The sequence below is a fragment of the Psammomys obesus genome, unplaced genomic scaffold (assembly GCF_907164565.1).
Source record: "Psammomys obesus unplaced genomic scaffold, mPsaObe1.curated_primary_1811, whole genome shotgun sequence".
Taxonomy (NCBI): domain Eukaryota; kingdom Metazoa; phylum Chordata; class Mammalia; order Rodentia; family Muridae; genus Psammomys; species Psammomys obesus.
Genome location: NW_026587032.1, coordinates 1,563,377 through 1,578,562, shown reverse-complemented (window position 1 = coordinate 1,578,562; position 15,186 = coordinate 1,563,377). Strand labels below are relative to the sequence as shown.

Sequence of the window (15,186 nt, the reverse complement as noted above, 5' to 3'; positions counted from 1 at the left end):
CAGTGTGTTTTCAGTGCTATCGTGCAGAAGTGGCCCTTTGAAGGTTAGGGCCAGTTCTCTAGAAGGACAGGGCTAACAGAATCTCTTGCATTTGCTTTGGGGAGCTGAGAAGCAATTTGGATTTCAGAAGACGTCCTATGTCACCTGGTAACCCAAGGGGGAGTGAGGACATTTCTGAACAAGTTTGCTCTTTGGGACTCCGGCTTCTCCATGGAGCCAGAAACCCCTAGATTAACCAGGATGCCCTGAGCAGTAGCTGCCACCTGCCAGCCAGTAATTCTGGTATCCTTGGGGTGTGGTTCTGGGAGGGATGCAGGAGACAGGTGTCTGAAAGCACCTGTGAGGTACCTGCTACAGGACTCAGCAAGCAGGTGATGGCCCGGGGTCCTACCCTCTGTAGCAGCCTGTGGATGGAGTATATTTTCTGTGCACACACCGTAGGGGAAGAGAGTGAAGATCCTAGAGGGTCCTGGCTAGAGCAAAGTGTGACGCTCCCTCAAATCTTCAGCTCCCGCCCCTCTTGTGTAATCAGTGACCTGGCTTTGGGTGGAGCTCTGTATCCCCCAGCCTCCTTGGGCTCTGGAGGCCTGTGTGTGGCCTACAACAGCTCTGGAAAGTCAGCAGCAGATGGCTGGAGGAAGCTCTGTCTGGGAAGTCTCTGAAGTGTTCAGGACGATTCTGAACTTATAAGTGCCACCAAGATAGAGGACAAAGTGGAGATGGCTTGGGACATTTCAGGCACCCTATTCATTCACCTACTTGGACCAGGAATGGAGCCCTGAGGAGCTGGGCTCATCCCAGCTGCAGGCAATTTCCCAAGAAATCACAAGCAATTGTTCCACCTAAAGCCCCTCTTGAAGACAAAATACCCATGCCATCTGAGACTGCTGCCCAGGGCTCCGCATGCCAGCTGCTGCACATCGTCCTTGGGGCAGCTCCATACTGGGAGCAAAGGCCAAGCCAGCAGGACTGTGGCTGGGGGGCTGTAGCCTGGAACAGAAAGCCATTACCATGTATCCTGTGCTACAGAGCAACATTCTGGCAGCCACCTCTGGTCATTGCCCCACTCTAAGTAGGACTCATGGGGGATTCAGAGTAGAGGAGATCAGAGCTTTTCCTGCTTATGTCTGTGTGCACCGGAAATCAGAGATGCCTAGTCAGAATCCCTGCTCCTCCATCACTAGAGAGCATCTCTCACTGGCTTGCTCTTCTGCTCACTTGATGTGGTCCCCTATCCTCAAGAACACAAACAGCCAGGAAGACTAACTTCTACAGTGACCCTGACCTCGGACCTTGTAGGTTCTGCACGCACAGAGATCGGATGTGATTTGGGTCTATGCGTTACTGCAGAGCACATGGCCAGTCTCTGGAGCTTCCTCAGTTTCCAGGGAGCCTCTGGGAGACATCTGACAGGACTGGCCAGGGGACCGGGCATACAGACAGCCAAAACTAGCTGTGTAAAGAGAGTCCTGTGAGGTCAGCAGGGAATGAATGGGAATGCGATAGCAGACCAGCTGGGCTGAGAGGTAACTTAGTTTAGATATCAGGGATGGGCCCTCTTTCCCTGTTGAGCTGTCCAGCTCCCAGAATACCCCATGGAGCATGGTGGATCACTAATACAGCTAATGTGGGGAACAGGGTAACACCTTGACTATTCTCTTCGGAAACTGCCATATCATTCTGACCGATTTCTTATATATTCTCTCTCTCTCTCTCTCTCTCTCTCTCTCTCACACACACACACACACACACACACACACACACACACACATATATATTTATTTTTCAATATGGTCTTCAGGCTTTTAAAGAGTCCCAACTGCTACGGGGCTGAATGTCCACCAACCATATAAAAAGCTCCAGGCTTCTCCTCCCAGCTCAGCTGGCTCTTGTTTCCAACCATGACAGGCCCTCAGCACAATAATAATCTTGCCCATCTCTTTACCCATCTGTTCTGTCTTGTCCCCTCTGATGCCATCTTTGTGGATGCTCTTTAGTCCTATGGCCTCTGTGAAAATTTCAAAACCACCCACCATCCTCCCTGTCTCAGTCTCGGACCCAGAGAGAGGCTCCCAGGAAAGGCTAAGTTCTGGGGTAGTCAGGAGCCACCTCGGCCTCTAGGGATGGAGTGGTGCCCTCAGAGCACCATGATAAGAAGGGGTAGACGTGCGGGGAGTTTAAGATGAGGCGGCATCTGCTGGTGTGGGATCTGCAATCCTGCCTTACCTGGTGTTTAAAAAGCAGCCCAGGCATCAGATGCCAATCTCTACCTACCCAGAGTGTCTTGGTTTCCAAGGTATGGCTCTTCAGCCCGCTCTTACCAGGTATTACTATGCTATCGAGGCTTGGGACTGAGTGTCACCCCCAGGATGCTCACTCAGCCACTGTGTCATGGACTTTTTCTGACTACTGCCCCTGCAACCTTCAGACACATGTCTTGTGCAGACCACAGACTGGGCCTCATAGTGCTAGCTGTAGGGTCTTGCAAGGGACCGTTCCTGCATAGGTAGGAGAAGGAAGGAAGATCAAGACAGTGGAATTCATGGCTACGCTTTAAGGGTCCAGCTCTGGGAGGTCCACCTTTGTAGCCACTGCTTTCTTATCGCTAAGGCCAACACCTGACAAGGGGCAGCTGAAGGGAAACACTGACTCGAGTTCATGTTTGAGGGTGTGGGCCACCCAGGCAGGGACAGCACAGCAGCAGGAGTGTGTAAGGCTGCTTGCTTCTCTCTCAGTGGGTCAGGAAGACAGGACAGGAAGTAGAGCTGCTGGATCACGAGCCTTCAGACCACCTCCACCCATAGCAATCCACTTCCTTCATCTAGACTCCACCGGAAGAGTCTACAATCTTCCCCAAACTGCCACCAGCTCTGGACGAAGGGTTCACACAGAAGCCTGTGGGGGACAGGCCACATCCATACCAGCAGAGCCTTTCAGGGGTGCTTCCTCAGCTCCCTGCCAGCCACACCCACAAGAAGACAAGTGTGCTCCTGGCAGGCCAAGGAGACAAGCAGGGGTTTTCACTCTTGTGGTAAGTTTTCTGTCTGGGCTTTTGCCTGGAGCCTTGGAGGCAACCTTGGCCACATAAGGGTCCTCACTGAGGTGTAGACTTTGAATAGCTCAGGCTTGCACATTTCAAGCCTCCCCAACACCGTGATTCGGGGAGAGCGAGCTTAGAAGTCAGAGGTATGACCTTCAGCGCTGAACTGCGCATTCAAGTTTCCACAAAAGCTTTGCAAAAACAGTGAGATTCATGACGGCAGTACGACGCTATCCTGTAAAAGGCTGACATTTCAATTGTTCTCATTTATATCTCTGTAACCAAATCTTTCGCCTCCTCTGCAGCTGTTTTAATGAATTTACTAACATCCAGGGAGCCAGATGCAGAATTTTTAGTTTCTTTATGATATGTAAAGTCAGGCTGGGCTGTCTGACCAGATGAACATGAGGTGGCTCTGCAGCCCCGGGGATGATGATGGGCAAGGTGTCCAGACACCCATCCTGCCACTCCCTCCAAGAGTAAGATTTAAAAAAAAATCACCAAAGCATCATATTTTAATGATGTGTCTTTTTTTTTTTTTGCAATTTGTATATAATAGGTTTTCCATAACAACCTGTAATTAGTTCATTTTCTACTATTCAGTTGCCCTGCACTGAGGCCATTGACAGCTTCCAGCTGGGATCTTTACAAAAGGAAGACTGAGCTCCAGACAAAGGCAGGGAATGCAGTTGCAGGCCTCAGGAGCTAACTACTGAGGTGAGAGAGAGTTGGTTAAGTGTGGTTTTGTGACTTCAAAGTGGATGGAGGAGGAACAAAAGGAGGAGGAGGGGCAGAGGGAGGAAGAGAAGCAGGGGCAAGCCCAGGACTGTCTCTGGGCTCCCAGAGGATGGGGTGCAGAGCTTGGCTTGTGTGAGAAAGGGGTGATAAAAGAGTTCTTGGGGAGGAGTCTATTGTGATGACCTTGAAGTGTGTGGATAGTACACTTCTCCCTGGAGAATGCAGAGGGGAATGTCGGGAATGTTTAAATGCCCAAGAAGGTCCTGGAATCGTGTGTGTGTGTGTGTGTGTGTGTGTGTGTGTGTGTGTGTGTGTGTGTGCAATCCCAGTACTGCTACTTGCTGGCTGTGTGAGCTCAGGTTGGATATTTAAACTTCACTGAGTTTGTTTCTTTACCTGAAAAAGTGGAGTTCGTGCACAGTGCTGGCACTGAGGTGTCCCTAGGACTGTAGGAGTCCGTTGCCAACTACGGTGATACTGACATACACAGACCCTGAGGGTGATGTGGCCTCTGAGCCATCCTCTCACCTGGCCTCACTGCTCAAAACCTAGAAACTAAATGGCAAGGATGAAACAGGATCTGCCTACAACTGCAGTCAAACTCACCTGACGTGGGTAATCAGCCCAAGAGAGAGCTGAGCTGGCTGGATGCTTGCATGTTTGAGGGTTGGTCTGGTGCTGCTGTGTATTCAAATGCTAAATATTGGCCCCCAAGATCTGGTCGAAGTCCAGACGAATACATTCTCGTATAGTACACTGAATGATCTTGTGTAAACTTTGCTCTGAAATATTCTCTGATTGGTTAAGTAGGGTTGCTGACAGCCAGTTACTGGACAGAATAGAAACAGGTGGCACCTCCGTGCCTGTGCTTGGGGTCTCTGGTAGGGACCATGAAGCTGGGAGAAAGGGGAGAAAGAGAAGGAAGATGGAGAAAGAAGATATGACCTGGAGGAGCAGATCCAGCACAGACAGGACAACTTATTGGCAAGTAAGTTGAGGAATACAGCGGGGAGTTAGCCAGACTAGCTTAGGAAATTAGTTTAAATCATACCTGCCCAGGTACGTTTAAATAAGCCAACAGGTCTCTGTCTTGATTTTTTTTTGGGGGGGGTAGGCTAGCCAGGTCATAGTAGAGACTTGTAGAATTTAATAAATGTTCAACAACATCTGTAGCTGTCTTATTTCACCACCTTGGTAACCACTGGGTTCAAGGAGGTAGGTTTGGAAGCCTGGGAAGATGGCAGCCATTGTTGGTTCCAGGGGATAAGACATGCCCAGACCGGCTCTGCCTCCCTTCCACTTTGCAGCAAAGAGAGTGGAAAAACTTGTGCAACTTCACCAGGCGAACGGTCCATGTGATTCAGAGTTGCCCTGGCTATGAGAGTCGTGTGGTGAGGAGATCAGCACGCCTTTCCCCCCCTTTTGTATGCCTGGGGCTCCCAAGTGCCAGAGGGGGGCCTGCATCTGATTCCAACCCTGTCAATACCCCCGGGGTCCCTGCTGATCTGAAATGTTACCATGTGAGGCCCACATGGATGCTCAAAACCTGTTCCCATCCACATGTTTGCTGGGCTTGTCCTCAGAGGATTAATTAAGCGGACAAGTATCTTTCTAAAAAGTAGCGGAGACTGATAATGAATTTAAAGAGAGAAAAAAATAGTCCTCATTTAAGCGACCTGTTTTTTTTTTCTCCCATGATCCTAGCTTGAGCATGTGGAAAAGTGTAAAAACATGCAGAATAGGGCTTTTTTTTTTTTTTTTTTTTTTTGGTAAGAGACTTTTAAGTTAATTGACTGTGATGAACAGCCAGGGCTGGCTTGAATCCTGCTTTCCAGTGACACGGAGCCTGGGTCTCTGCCACAGCAGGGACAGGTGGCTGTTGGGGAGGAGGGGACGGAGGTGGAGGACACACACCGAGAGAGAGGACACTGTGCCTTTAGTTCCTAGACCTGACTTTGATCTGGGTTGTCAAAAGCAACTTGGAAACAGAGCTTAGTTGATAGATGGAGCAAGACAGGGAGGCCACCTTCATCTTTCATGCCTGTCACTGTGTGGGATGGGTGACTGGGGTGGGAGTCCTAGCCCTGCCTGATGGTCAGAAAGAGATGGGTGCAGGGGTGGAGGAGACGGTTCAGTTGATAAAGTGCTAGCTTTGCAAGCATGGGGACCCATGTTTGATCTTAGAAACACCCCTCCCCTTTTTTGTTAAAGCTCAGCCTGGTGGCGTGTGGCCATAATCCTACTCTAGTGCTGAGGAGACAGAGATAGGCAGATCCCCGGGGCTTGCTGGCCAGCCAGCTTTGACTGCTTAAGGAGTTCTGAACCAAGAAGAGACCCTCTTAAAAATGAAGGTGGACAGTGCCCAAGAAACTATATCAGAGGCCGTTCTCTGGCCTCCACACACCTGCATGCACACACAAACCAGTACATACACACACACACACACACACACACACACACACACACAGAGAGAGAGAGAGAGAGAGAGAGAGAGAGAGAGAGAGAGATTTGGTTCTTATGGATAACAAACCTATCCTGTGCCCTCTTTCCAGAGCATGGCATTCACCTACTCCCTAAAGCTAGGAGTGAGATGCAAGCTCACCATGAACCACTCAGTTCAAGCCATGAAACACCATGCTCTAGCCTTATCAGGCTATGTGCTGCAAACCAGCTCAGTGAAGGGCCAAAACAGCATCACAAGAAGGTCAGCTTTAGAAGCCTTTCTCTCCATCCCTCCCCCAAACTTACCCATACATGTCATTTCTGTAGGGCAAACACACAGACCTATCATCTTTGGTTTTGTTTGTTTGGTTGGCTTTTTGTTTTTTGTTTGTTTGTTTTTGTTTTGAGATAAGGCCTCACTCTGCTGCCCTGGGTAGCCTGGGTCTCAGAGATCTGCCCTATTTTGCCTCCCGAGTGCTGAGATGAAAGGTGTGTGCCACCACTCCCATCTCAGCAGAGCGACAGAGTTTGCTTCAAAACAGAAGCTAGAAAACGAAACCCCAAATGCTCAGCTTCTGCCAGCCCATTGACTCCAGCTGTTAAAATTAAATCCAAAATGTCGCTGCTGAGATGGGTAAGATACCAACTGGCTTTTAGTGAGGTTTCGTGAATGCCCACTGCTTTCTAGGGAGTCAGTTATACTTGTATGTCTCATTTCAATTACTCATTTAAAACTCACCCAGCCATACATCTGTCACTACAGCTCTGGGAGTTAGGGGTTCCTATAACTTTGAAAAGCTATTGATCCCTGGGTGCTCTGAGCCGCAGTGTGTCAGGCCTTTATAGCTGGGTTAACTCATTTTGTGGCTTCCTCGATTGCTGCAAGTTTACATTTTATTGCATATCTATTATTTGGGCTGGGCTTTGATGAATGGGTTGGCTGCCTGGTTCAAAACAAGTCCAAGGCAACCACAGAATCTAATTTTCCTCAAGAATGATGATTATAAAGCTTTTGAAATGATAATCCAGGAACGGAAGGAGCAGGCATCAGGGTGCCCTGCCTGAGAACTATGGTTGGAGCTGAGGGGACAATGTGTCCCCTTTCCTATGGGGCTCATGCTTATACCCACCTCCATTGGGGAAACTCTCTGTCTTCATGGGCGGTAGAGATGCTTGCATTTCCTCGGAAGCAAAGCCAAGAGCTTTCTGTTTGGCTCTAGGTCCATTCCCAGGATCAAGGATGTACCATTTTCAGCCACAGGAATGGCGGTACATAGCTCTGTTAATTATTTCACTCATTGCTGTGGCCAGATGTTTGACAAAAGCAACTCAAGGGCCCATTTTGGCTCACAGTTTAAGGGGATATAGGCCATCGTGGCGGGGAAGTCACAGCAGTAGGAATGTCAGATGGCTGGTACTAGTGTGTCCACACTCAGGAAGCAGAGAGAGGTGGGGGTGGAGGAGGATTATGGTGCCCAGCTTGCCTTCTGCTTCTCAAGCAGTCTAAGACCCCGGCCCGTGGGATGGTTCTGCCCACATCTAGGGTGGGTCTTCCCAACTCAACTAACCTCATCTAGAAACGTCCTCCTTGCACGACCCCTTTGCAAAGGAGTTGGAGTTCGGGCAGCATTCCTAGAATGCATCACTTCTGTCCCCAGAAAACATGTCACTTCCTGAGTTGATGAACAAGTCTGGCTGCAGTCCCTTCTTATGTGGCTTCCCTGGTCCATCTGAGTTCCATGGGATTGGTGTTATCAAGGGAAGTGGATGGAGAGACGAAACCAAGCACTGGGGTCAACAGGGAGGGTCTGTCTAGTGATATTCAGGTCTCTCTGAATAATAATAATAATAATAATATTATTATTATTATTATTATTATTATTATTATTATTCCTGTTTTAGGTAGCCTTTATGTGCTATTGATATCTGAGGTGTCAGATAATTGAATCCCACCACTGTAGATTCAAAGCCACTGACTACTCAATTGCGTGTTTACAAAATTTCTGGTCATTTAGTAGTTGGCTCCCTAAAGATTTTCAAATTTCAAGATTTATTTTAGGGGACGAGCTCTCCATGTTCCAAACAGGTGCTTCTAGCAACAAGACGGGCCTTCAAGTCACCCACTATTAGCAGCAGGTACAGGTTTTGGCTTTGCTAGTTGACAAGGATGAGGATGCTAGAAGAGCAGACATGATCATAGGACATCAAACAAAGCCTTGTAATGGTGTTTGGACATAACCCTGGACACTAATGATGCTGTGAACTGGAAAGCCTTCTCTCCCACCCCCACCCCCCGCCAGAACCACACCGGGCACGCGAGCAATCTCTGCAGAGAAAAGTCACTTGCTTCTCTCCTTTAGCGTGTTTTCTTCCATCCACAAAAGTCCCTTTGCCATCCAGGCAGAAGAACTGCCTCCTGGGGATAACCAGAGCTCAAAGAAGTTTCCCTATACTGTGGGAGCACCTTCTGGAAAGAGAAAGAATCCTAAGTTTTATGGCTCAGGCCATGCAGTACCTTCTGCCTCCCCTATGCCTACCATCAGGTGCCCAGAGCTTACAGGTTGTGCCTATCACCACGTCACGGGGCTCACCAACTACATGTTCTAAGCAGACTCCAGCACTCTTGAATATAAAGGAGCTCCACCCCCCTTCTGGACAAAGCATGTTCTTCTGGTCTCTAGTGTGGGGGTCCAGTACACTAGCTGGCCTCCCCTCCTTGCAGGCACATGTGGACGTCTCTGAGGTTAGCTCCTATGTCGTTAAGCCTAGAGGTAGCTTGATGGGATCTCTAAGCAGGTCATCTCCAGGTTTGGTGCACACACCAGGGAACCAAAGGAGGAGCGACTCAGAGCACCTTGTCTGTTTTCACAGGAGTGAAAACACAGGTGGAAATAGCAAGTGTTAACAAATCAGCAAGCTGACTGAAGAAACTCAAAGTTGCTCAGGGGTAAGAGACTCTCCCTCCTCGGACCCCACAGAGCTAACCCTGAACTACTGCTGTCTGCTCCTGTAAACCTGCCCACTGCTTCCAGCTGCTGAAAAAGGTGCACATCTGTTCTTCTCCCGTGAGAAGTAACCACCACCAATATCTGCTTAGACAGCAACCCCTGTTTGCTAAAGATCAAACTGGCTCAACTAGAAACTTGCCGATTTCAGCTTCTGGAAAGCTTGCTTAGTTCCAAGAAAAATCTCCTTTGGGGTGGGGATTAAAGAGATCACCCTAAACTGGTCACAATATTACGATAATGCCTGACCTTATGAAACGTTTCTGATCAAGGCCGAGTCTCTTTAAGCACTCATAGGTAAAGGCTATGATAGCATATTAATTAAAGAATTTTTTTTTTCTGAGAATTGTTCATTGAGGAAGATGGAGAGCTCCCACCTACCCCAACAGGAATACTTACTGTTGGTGGCTTCTTTAGATATTCCCCTATGTCTCTTGAACATACAGAGGCTTTCCCTGTTGCCTCTGACCCATCCTTCACTCTCCCTCCACACAGGGCTCCCCAGTGGAGGCTGGTTGCCTTCACCGTCAGCATTGCAGTTTCCTCTGAATTGAAACATTCCCTCTTGGAGGGAGGGAGGGAGGCTCATGACTCAGAAAGCAAATAAAACAAGGCCAGGAAGCTCCTGAAACTCACAAGACTCACAGGACCCACCACCCTCAAATTATGTAGGTAATAGAAATTATAGGACAGAGGAGACTCTGACCAGCCAATCTGCCTTCAAGTCCTGCAGGAAAGTTGTTAACCTGTGAATTATTGCTCATGCTATGGCTGGCTTTTCAGTGATACTGCCACCTTTCAGTCATCCAGCCTCCTTTAAATCATTCCAATAACTCTCCCTGGTTTACTAAGCTGGACTTGGATGGAGTCATTTCTATGGCCTGTCATTGATGTCATATCCGAGCTAGGTAAACATTCTTCATGTCTCTCCAGGAAAAGTCACATAATAAGCAGTTAGAGGATTGCTGTTACAGCCCTGATGTAGTTATAGCCCCAAATACCTCTATCGATGAGGAACACCTCTATTTAAAAGGCAGAGAGTTGGCCTCCTTCCCACGTATCTCATTTGGTCCTTTCTTATAGCTCAGGCTTATACAGAACAACCTCAACTTCCTTCACATCTAAACCAAATCTACCTAGAAGACTGCTGAGGTTAGGCGCACATGTTCTGAGTACCCACAGTCCAGGCCCCCGCTGCCACATCACCACCAAGGCACAGGAATACCTGAGGAAATGAGTTCCCACGCCCATAGCCCTGCACAGAGGTCTCACTTACGGAAGGCGGTGTAGAACTCTCCAAGACTCAAGGAGCCATCGCTGTTATAGTCATCAAATCGCAGGAGGTCTCCTGGTGAGCATCCGTTCAGGGAACCTTCCATGTCTGGCTCCTTTAGCACATACTGTGAGGTAAGAAGAGAAAGCTAGAGTCACCAGTGAGCTCAGCATCATGGATGTTGCTAGGAAAAGTGCCCCAGATCTAGTGAGGAGTTGCCCGAGGGAGTGAGTGAGAGCTGATGGAGTCTCCACTGAATGTGTGTTGCTGAGACAGGGCCATTACCATATCAAGCACCCCAATGCCTCAAGGCCCATGGGAATGGCAAAGCCTTTTCTAGGTCAGGCTCGGGGAAATGGCAGGGCCTCCCCTGGGTCGGTGTGCAATGTTGTCAAGTGTGTGCAGACAGTATGGACCACAGCCTCCTCCTGGATGGCTGCAGCCCGAGCTGCTCCCCTACAGAAACCTCCTGGCTCCACCCCCATCCACATTACCAAAATCTACTTCTGGTTCAGCTGTATAGAATAGACTTGCTTTTCGGTTCAGATGTATAAAATAAGCTGGGTTTCTAGGCTGCTCCTGGTGGATCTCCATGAGAGTGAATGACCTACTCAAACCTAGCTTTTTTGGGTGTCTGTATGTCTGTCCTTTCTTCATTCCCTCAATGGCTCACTCAGGACAACTGAAAAGCCTTGTTGGTTGTGGCTTTGGGGAGTATCTGGAGCTCTCTGGTCTTGTCTATTTTGAACCCCTCATCTTATAGATGAGGAAACAGACTCAGAGAGCATGGAAACCCTGGGCATCAGGTCTGCAGTCTCCCTGACTGGCAGACAGACCCAGATGATGTAAGTGAGGAAGAATCTTTGGGGTTTGTCTGTCACTTGTGCTGTTGGTGGGGAAGCAGGTTAGAGGAGGGCCCGGTCATAGGAAGCCAGCAAAACTGCTGAATCTGAGTGGGAACCCGGGACACTATTTGTGATGGTTGACTCCATTGATTGGAGTTGAAATGACCTGGAAGCCAGAGAGGTTTAACTGAGGGTGGGGAGACCCACCCTACATGTGGGCTGGGTACCCACGCTGAATAGAAGGGGGAAAGGAACTACAGCACCCGATGAACACCGGCACTTGTCTGTCTCCTCATGCAGAGTGACCAGCAGCCTCGTGCTTATGTGACCATTATGTTCTCACCACGACAAACTGTCCCCTCAAACCGTAAGCCATAAACAGACCCTTCTCTCTTAAGTTGCTTCCTGATAAGTATTTTGTCACAGTGATGAGAAAAATAACACACTGTATTTCATCTTTGCATCCGCTCCCCTTAGCCACCCACCAGCCACTGTTAGAGAGTTTGCTCGCTACAGCACATACCCAGAAAGCCAGATCTGTTTCCATTGCTGTGACAGAACACCATGACAAAAACAACTTAAAGGGAAAAGGGGCTTTCATGGTTTCGGGGAGGGACAGAGTGCCAGCAAGTCATGGAAGACATGACAGTGGCAGGGAAGGTATAGTGGCAGAGCAGGATGCTGGCTGGGAGATGGGGGCCAGAATGCTAAGTCTGAACCTGCCCCCAATGGCCCACTTCCTCCACCAAGGTTTTATCTCCCAAAGATTCCACAGCCTTCCCAAATACCACCAGCTGGGACACATGCTCAGAAACATGAGCCCGTGGGGCATTTCATGTGTGAGCCACAGTAAGACCTGGGCCTCCTCTGCCTTCCGTATTCTTCCAGGGCCACAGATGCCACCCCACAGTCAGGGTCCTGACTTAGGAGTTTTTGGTGGACTCCTGTGGATCCCCCTGAGGTGATGGTTTAACCAATAAGACACAGAACCCCTGCTCCATCCCAGCCAGCCACACAGTAAAGGGCGTTTGGGTAGACATTCCACACACCCTCACTTGGTTGAGTACCGAGAGTCACAGGCTTGGGCAAGAGAGATGCTACGAAGGAAATCAAGAGAAAGGAAATGGTTTTATTTTATTTGGGGGGTGGAGGTGGAGGCATTTTTCTCTTTGTTTAACATTCCCAGCTTGGTCTGCTATATTAAAGGCAATTTAATGTGATAATGTTAAAAAAATGACCCTTCACCCAGCAAGTGAGAGTGTTCGATAAAAAGGAGATCAACCATGACGCCTCAGATCAATCTTCCGAAGATGGAAATTTCCCTTTGTCTATTTCTACATTGGAAATTGATTAACTTTTCATAGGACAGACGAATTCTTCCCTCCGGCGCCTCCGACTCAGTGTCAAGGCAAGGCCCACATTAGCTGGGCTCTGCTTGGTGGATTTATGAGATGGACTTTAAATATATTAAATTTTAAAGAGGAAATCATAGTCCAATTACCATGCTTGTTAATGGCTCCGGGGGCTTCTGGCCATGGTTCTGCCAGGTTAGAGCAATGAACCCAAGAAGGTCCATTGGGAGCCACTTGGATTTGGGTGTACCAGGTGCTCACAGCTGCCTCTACCCAGGCAGGGCAGGCTGATGTCACCTGCCCCACGCTTCCTGCTCTGAGGAGTAATAGGCGGTTGTATGTTCCTGAAGGTAGTCATGGTTAATAAGACCCCGGGGCTTTCCCAGAACCATTCTTGTCAAATGAGGGCTCCTAGCCTCACCTCTTGGGGTCTTTACTAGAGCTGAGGGCTGAATACTACTGACAGAGCAGGGGTCTGCTGGCCCGATGATACCATGCCACCTGTCGGCAGCAGGCCTCTGGGGATGCTTGGGTGTGTATGGTGAGCGGAATGGAGTCACTGGTTACTTGATTCCCTAGAGCCTCAGATTCCTCATCTAAAAACACCTGGGAGGCGGGACGGTGGCAGTCCTGACCTTACAACAGAGGGTGCTGAAGGATGAAGGGGGAAGAACGAGGACACTGCTGCCCACTGAGAACAACTCATGTGCCAAGTATACCGCTAAACTCCATTAACTCCTGTGATGACCCTTCGAGGTTCACAGCTGAGAAATGGAGGCCTAGGAGTGAGGGGCCTCCCGAGACTCACTAGCTCATGAACGCTGGCAGCCGACCCTGGCTGCAGGCTGGTTGGCTTTGGAGCCTGTATTCCTAGCTGCTGTTCTACATAAAGCAAAAAGGCTGTATTTATCTACCATGGGCAAAGGGCCTGCTCAATGATCTGGCTACCATTCTTGTGGTTGATGGGAGAGAGAGAGAGAGAGAGAGAGAGAGAGAGAACATTTGACTGCCCTTAACTCTATCAAAGCGGGCTGTCTCACTGAAGCCAGCGCTTGCCCTGGGATTCTGCCTGTCTTTTCTTTATAGGTTGATGTCACGCCCACCTGGTTAAGAGGCCCTAAGTTGGCATCAAAGGTGAGCACTCATTTCTGTCACCTCTTCTCTGGGTGAGCACTCTGAGGCCTCTGGGGCAGAGTTGTTTCCATGGACCACTCTGCCTGGGAAATCTGAACCCATCTCTTTGATTATCTCTAGTTTGGCTGGGCCTAGAACAACACAGCCCTCAGTCCCACGCTAGCTTTCCTGCCCCTGGGACCATACAGGCCTCTCCCTGAAGTGGCAGTGGCCCCAGGGAGCTATATTGCTCTTTCCTGCTTCTTTTGTGATACGGACACTAAGCTATGCTTGTAGTTAGACAGAGTGACATCTTCTAACGTACAGCCTTTGCAGAAGAGGTGAGCTTTTGGGTTGGGTCCGCAGGCATTCTCAGACAACTGTCATGGCAGGGTGGACACAGGGCTTCCCACAAGCAAAACAACTGTGGGTAGGCATTGGGTCATTGGGGTTTGGATGCCAAAGAGAAGCATTGTCACTGGGCAGAGGCCTTGGAGATCCCCAGGCTGGAGAGCCGAAGATGTTCACCGCAGCAAGTACATTCCTGCTGTAGAAAATGACAGGCCCAAAGCACCAAAGACTGGATTTCTGAGGAAAACACTAGTGGGCAGCCCTTCTAGAGGGGAGGCTTTACCTGCAAGCCGAGGAAACTTCAAAATTGGTTTGTAAACATGGGCTAAGGTGGCAGGTGGCAGGGAGACATGGACTTGTGCCGACCACAAGCTTCGAGTCCTGGGAAGGGTGGGAAAGGGGCCTCCTTGGCAACCCGTGACAGAGGCAGCTACAAACAACTGTCCCCACCATGGAACGTGAATGTCTCTTCAGCACAAATGCCATACCCACCTGAGCCAGCTCCAAGCTGCTGAGGTGGCCGTTGCCGTCAGTATCCAAGTCCTTAAACAGCGACTCCACCAAGAGGCGCTTCTGGGAGGCGAGGTTTGGCCTGTTGGTTCCTTGTTGGGGTGGCTGTGGCTGTGGCTGTCTGCGGCTCTGGAGTGCCAGGAGGACGTTTTTGAGACGAGCATAGCCGGCCATGGTGCACACGTCACCTGGAAAGAGAAGACAAGGCTGTTATGTCAAGTGTACCCTGGGGTCGTGAGAGAACGCTCCACCCACCGATCCGTTCACCCATCTCGCTCATAAGCAACTGTTGGGACATTTCCAGGATGCGGTAGACTTTGCCACTGTCATAGAGGGCGCTCACCCATCCACCTGCCCGCCCACCCAGCCTACTGATACTTAAGCCAGATCTCAAATGCCGATAATATCCGAGCCAGACAGAGTGTGTGTGTGTGTGGGGGGGGCATTCTCCCAGTAGAATTTGCAGCTGTTGTCCCATGGTGTGAGGAGAGCCAGCCCCAATTCTATTCTGTCACAG

General features: G+C 49.6%; 1 protein-coding gene across 2 annotated transcripts in view; it reads right to left on the bottom strand.

Annotated features, from left to right (window-relative positions):
• Fstl4 (follistatin like 4) overlaps positions 1-15,186 on the bottom strand; it is a 398,369-nt gene that overhangs the window by 102,143 nt on the left and 281,040 nt on the right. For both annotated transcript variants that reach the window (XM_055602883.1, XM_055602884.1), the window contains exons 5-6: positions 14,652-14,857; positions 10,502-10,625 (exon numbers count right to left, since the gene is read on the bottom strand). In XM_055602883.1, the coding sequence (XP_055458858.1) occupies positions 10,502-10,625; positions 14,652-14,857 (330 nt within the window). The remainder of the gene's footprint in view (positions 1-10,501; positions 10,626-14,651; positions 14,858-15,186) is intronic.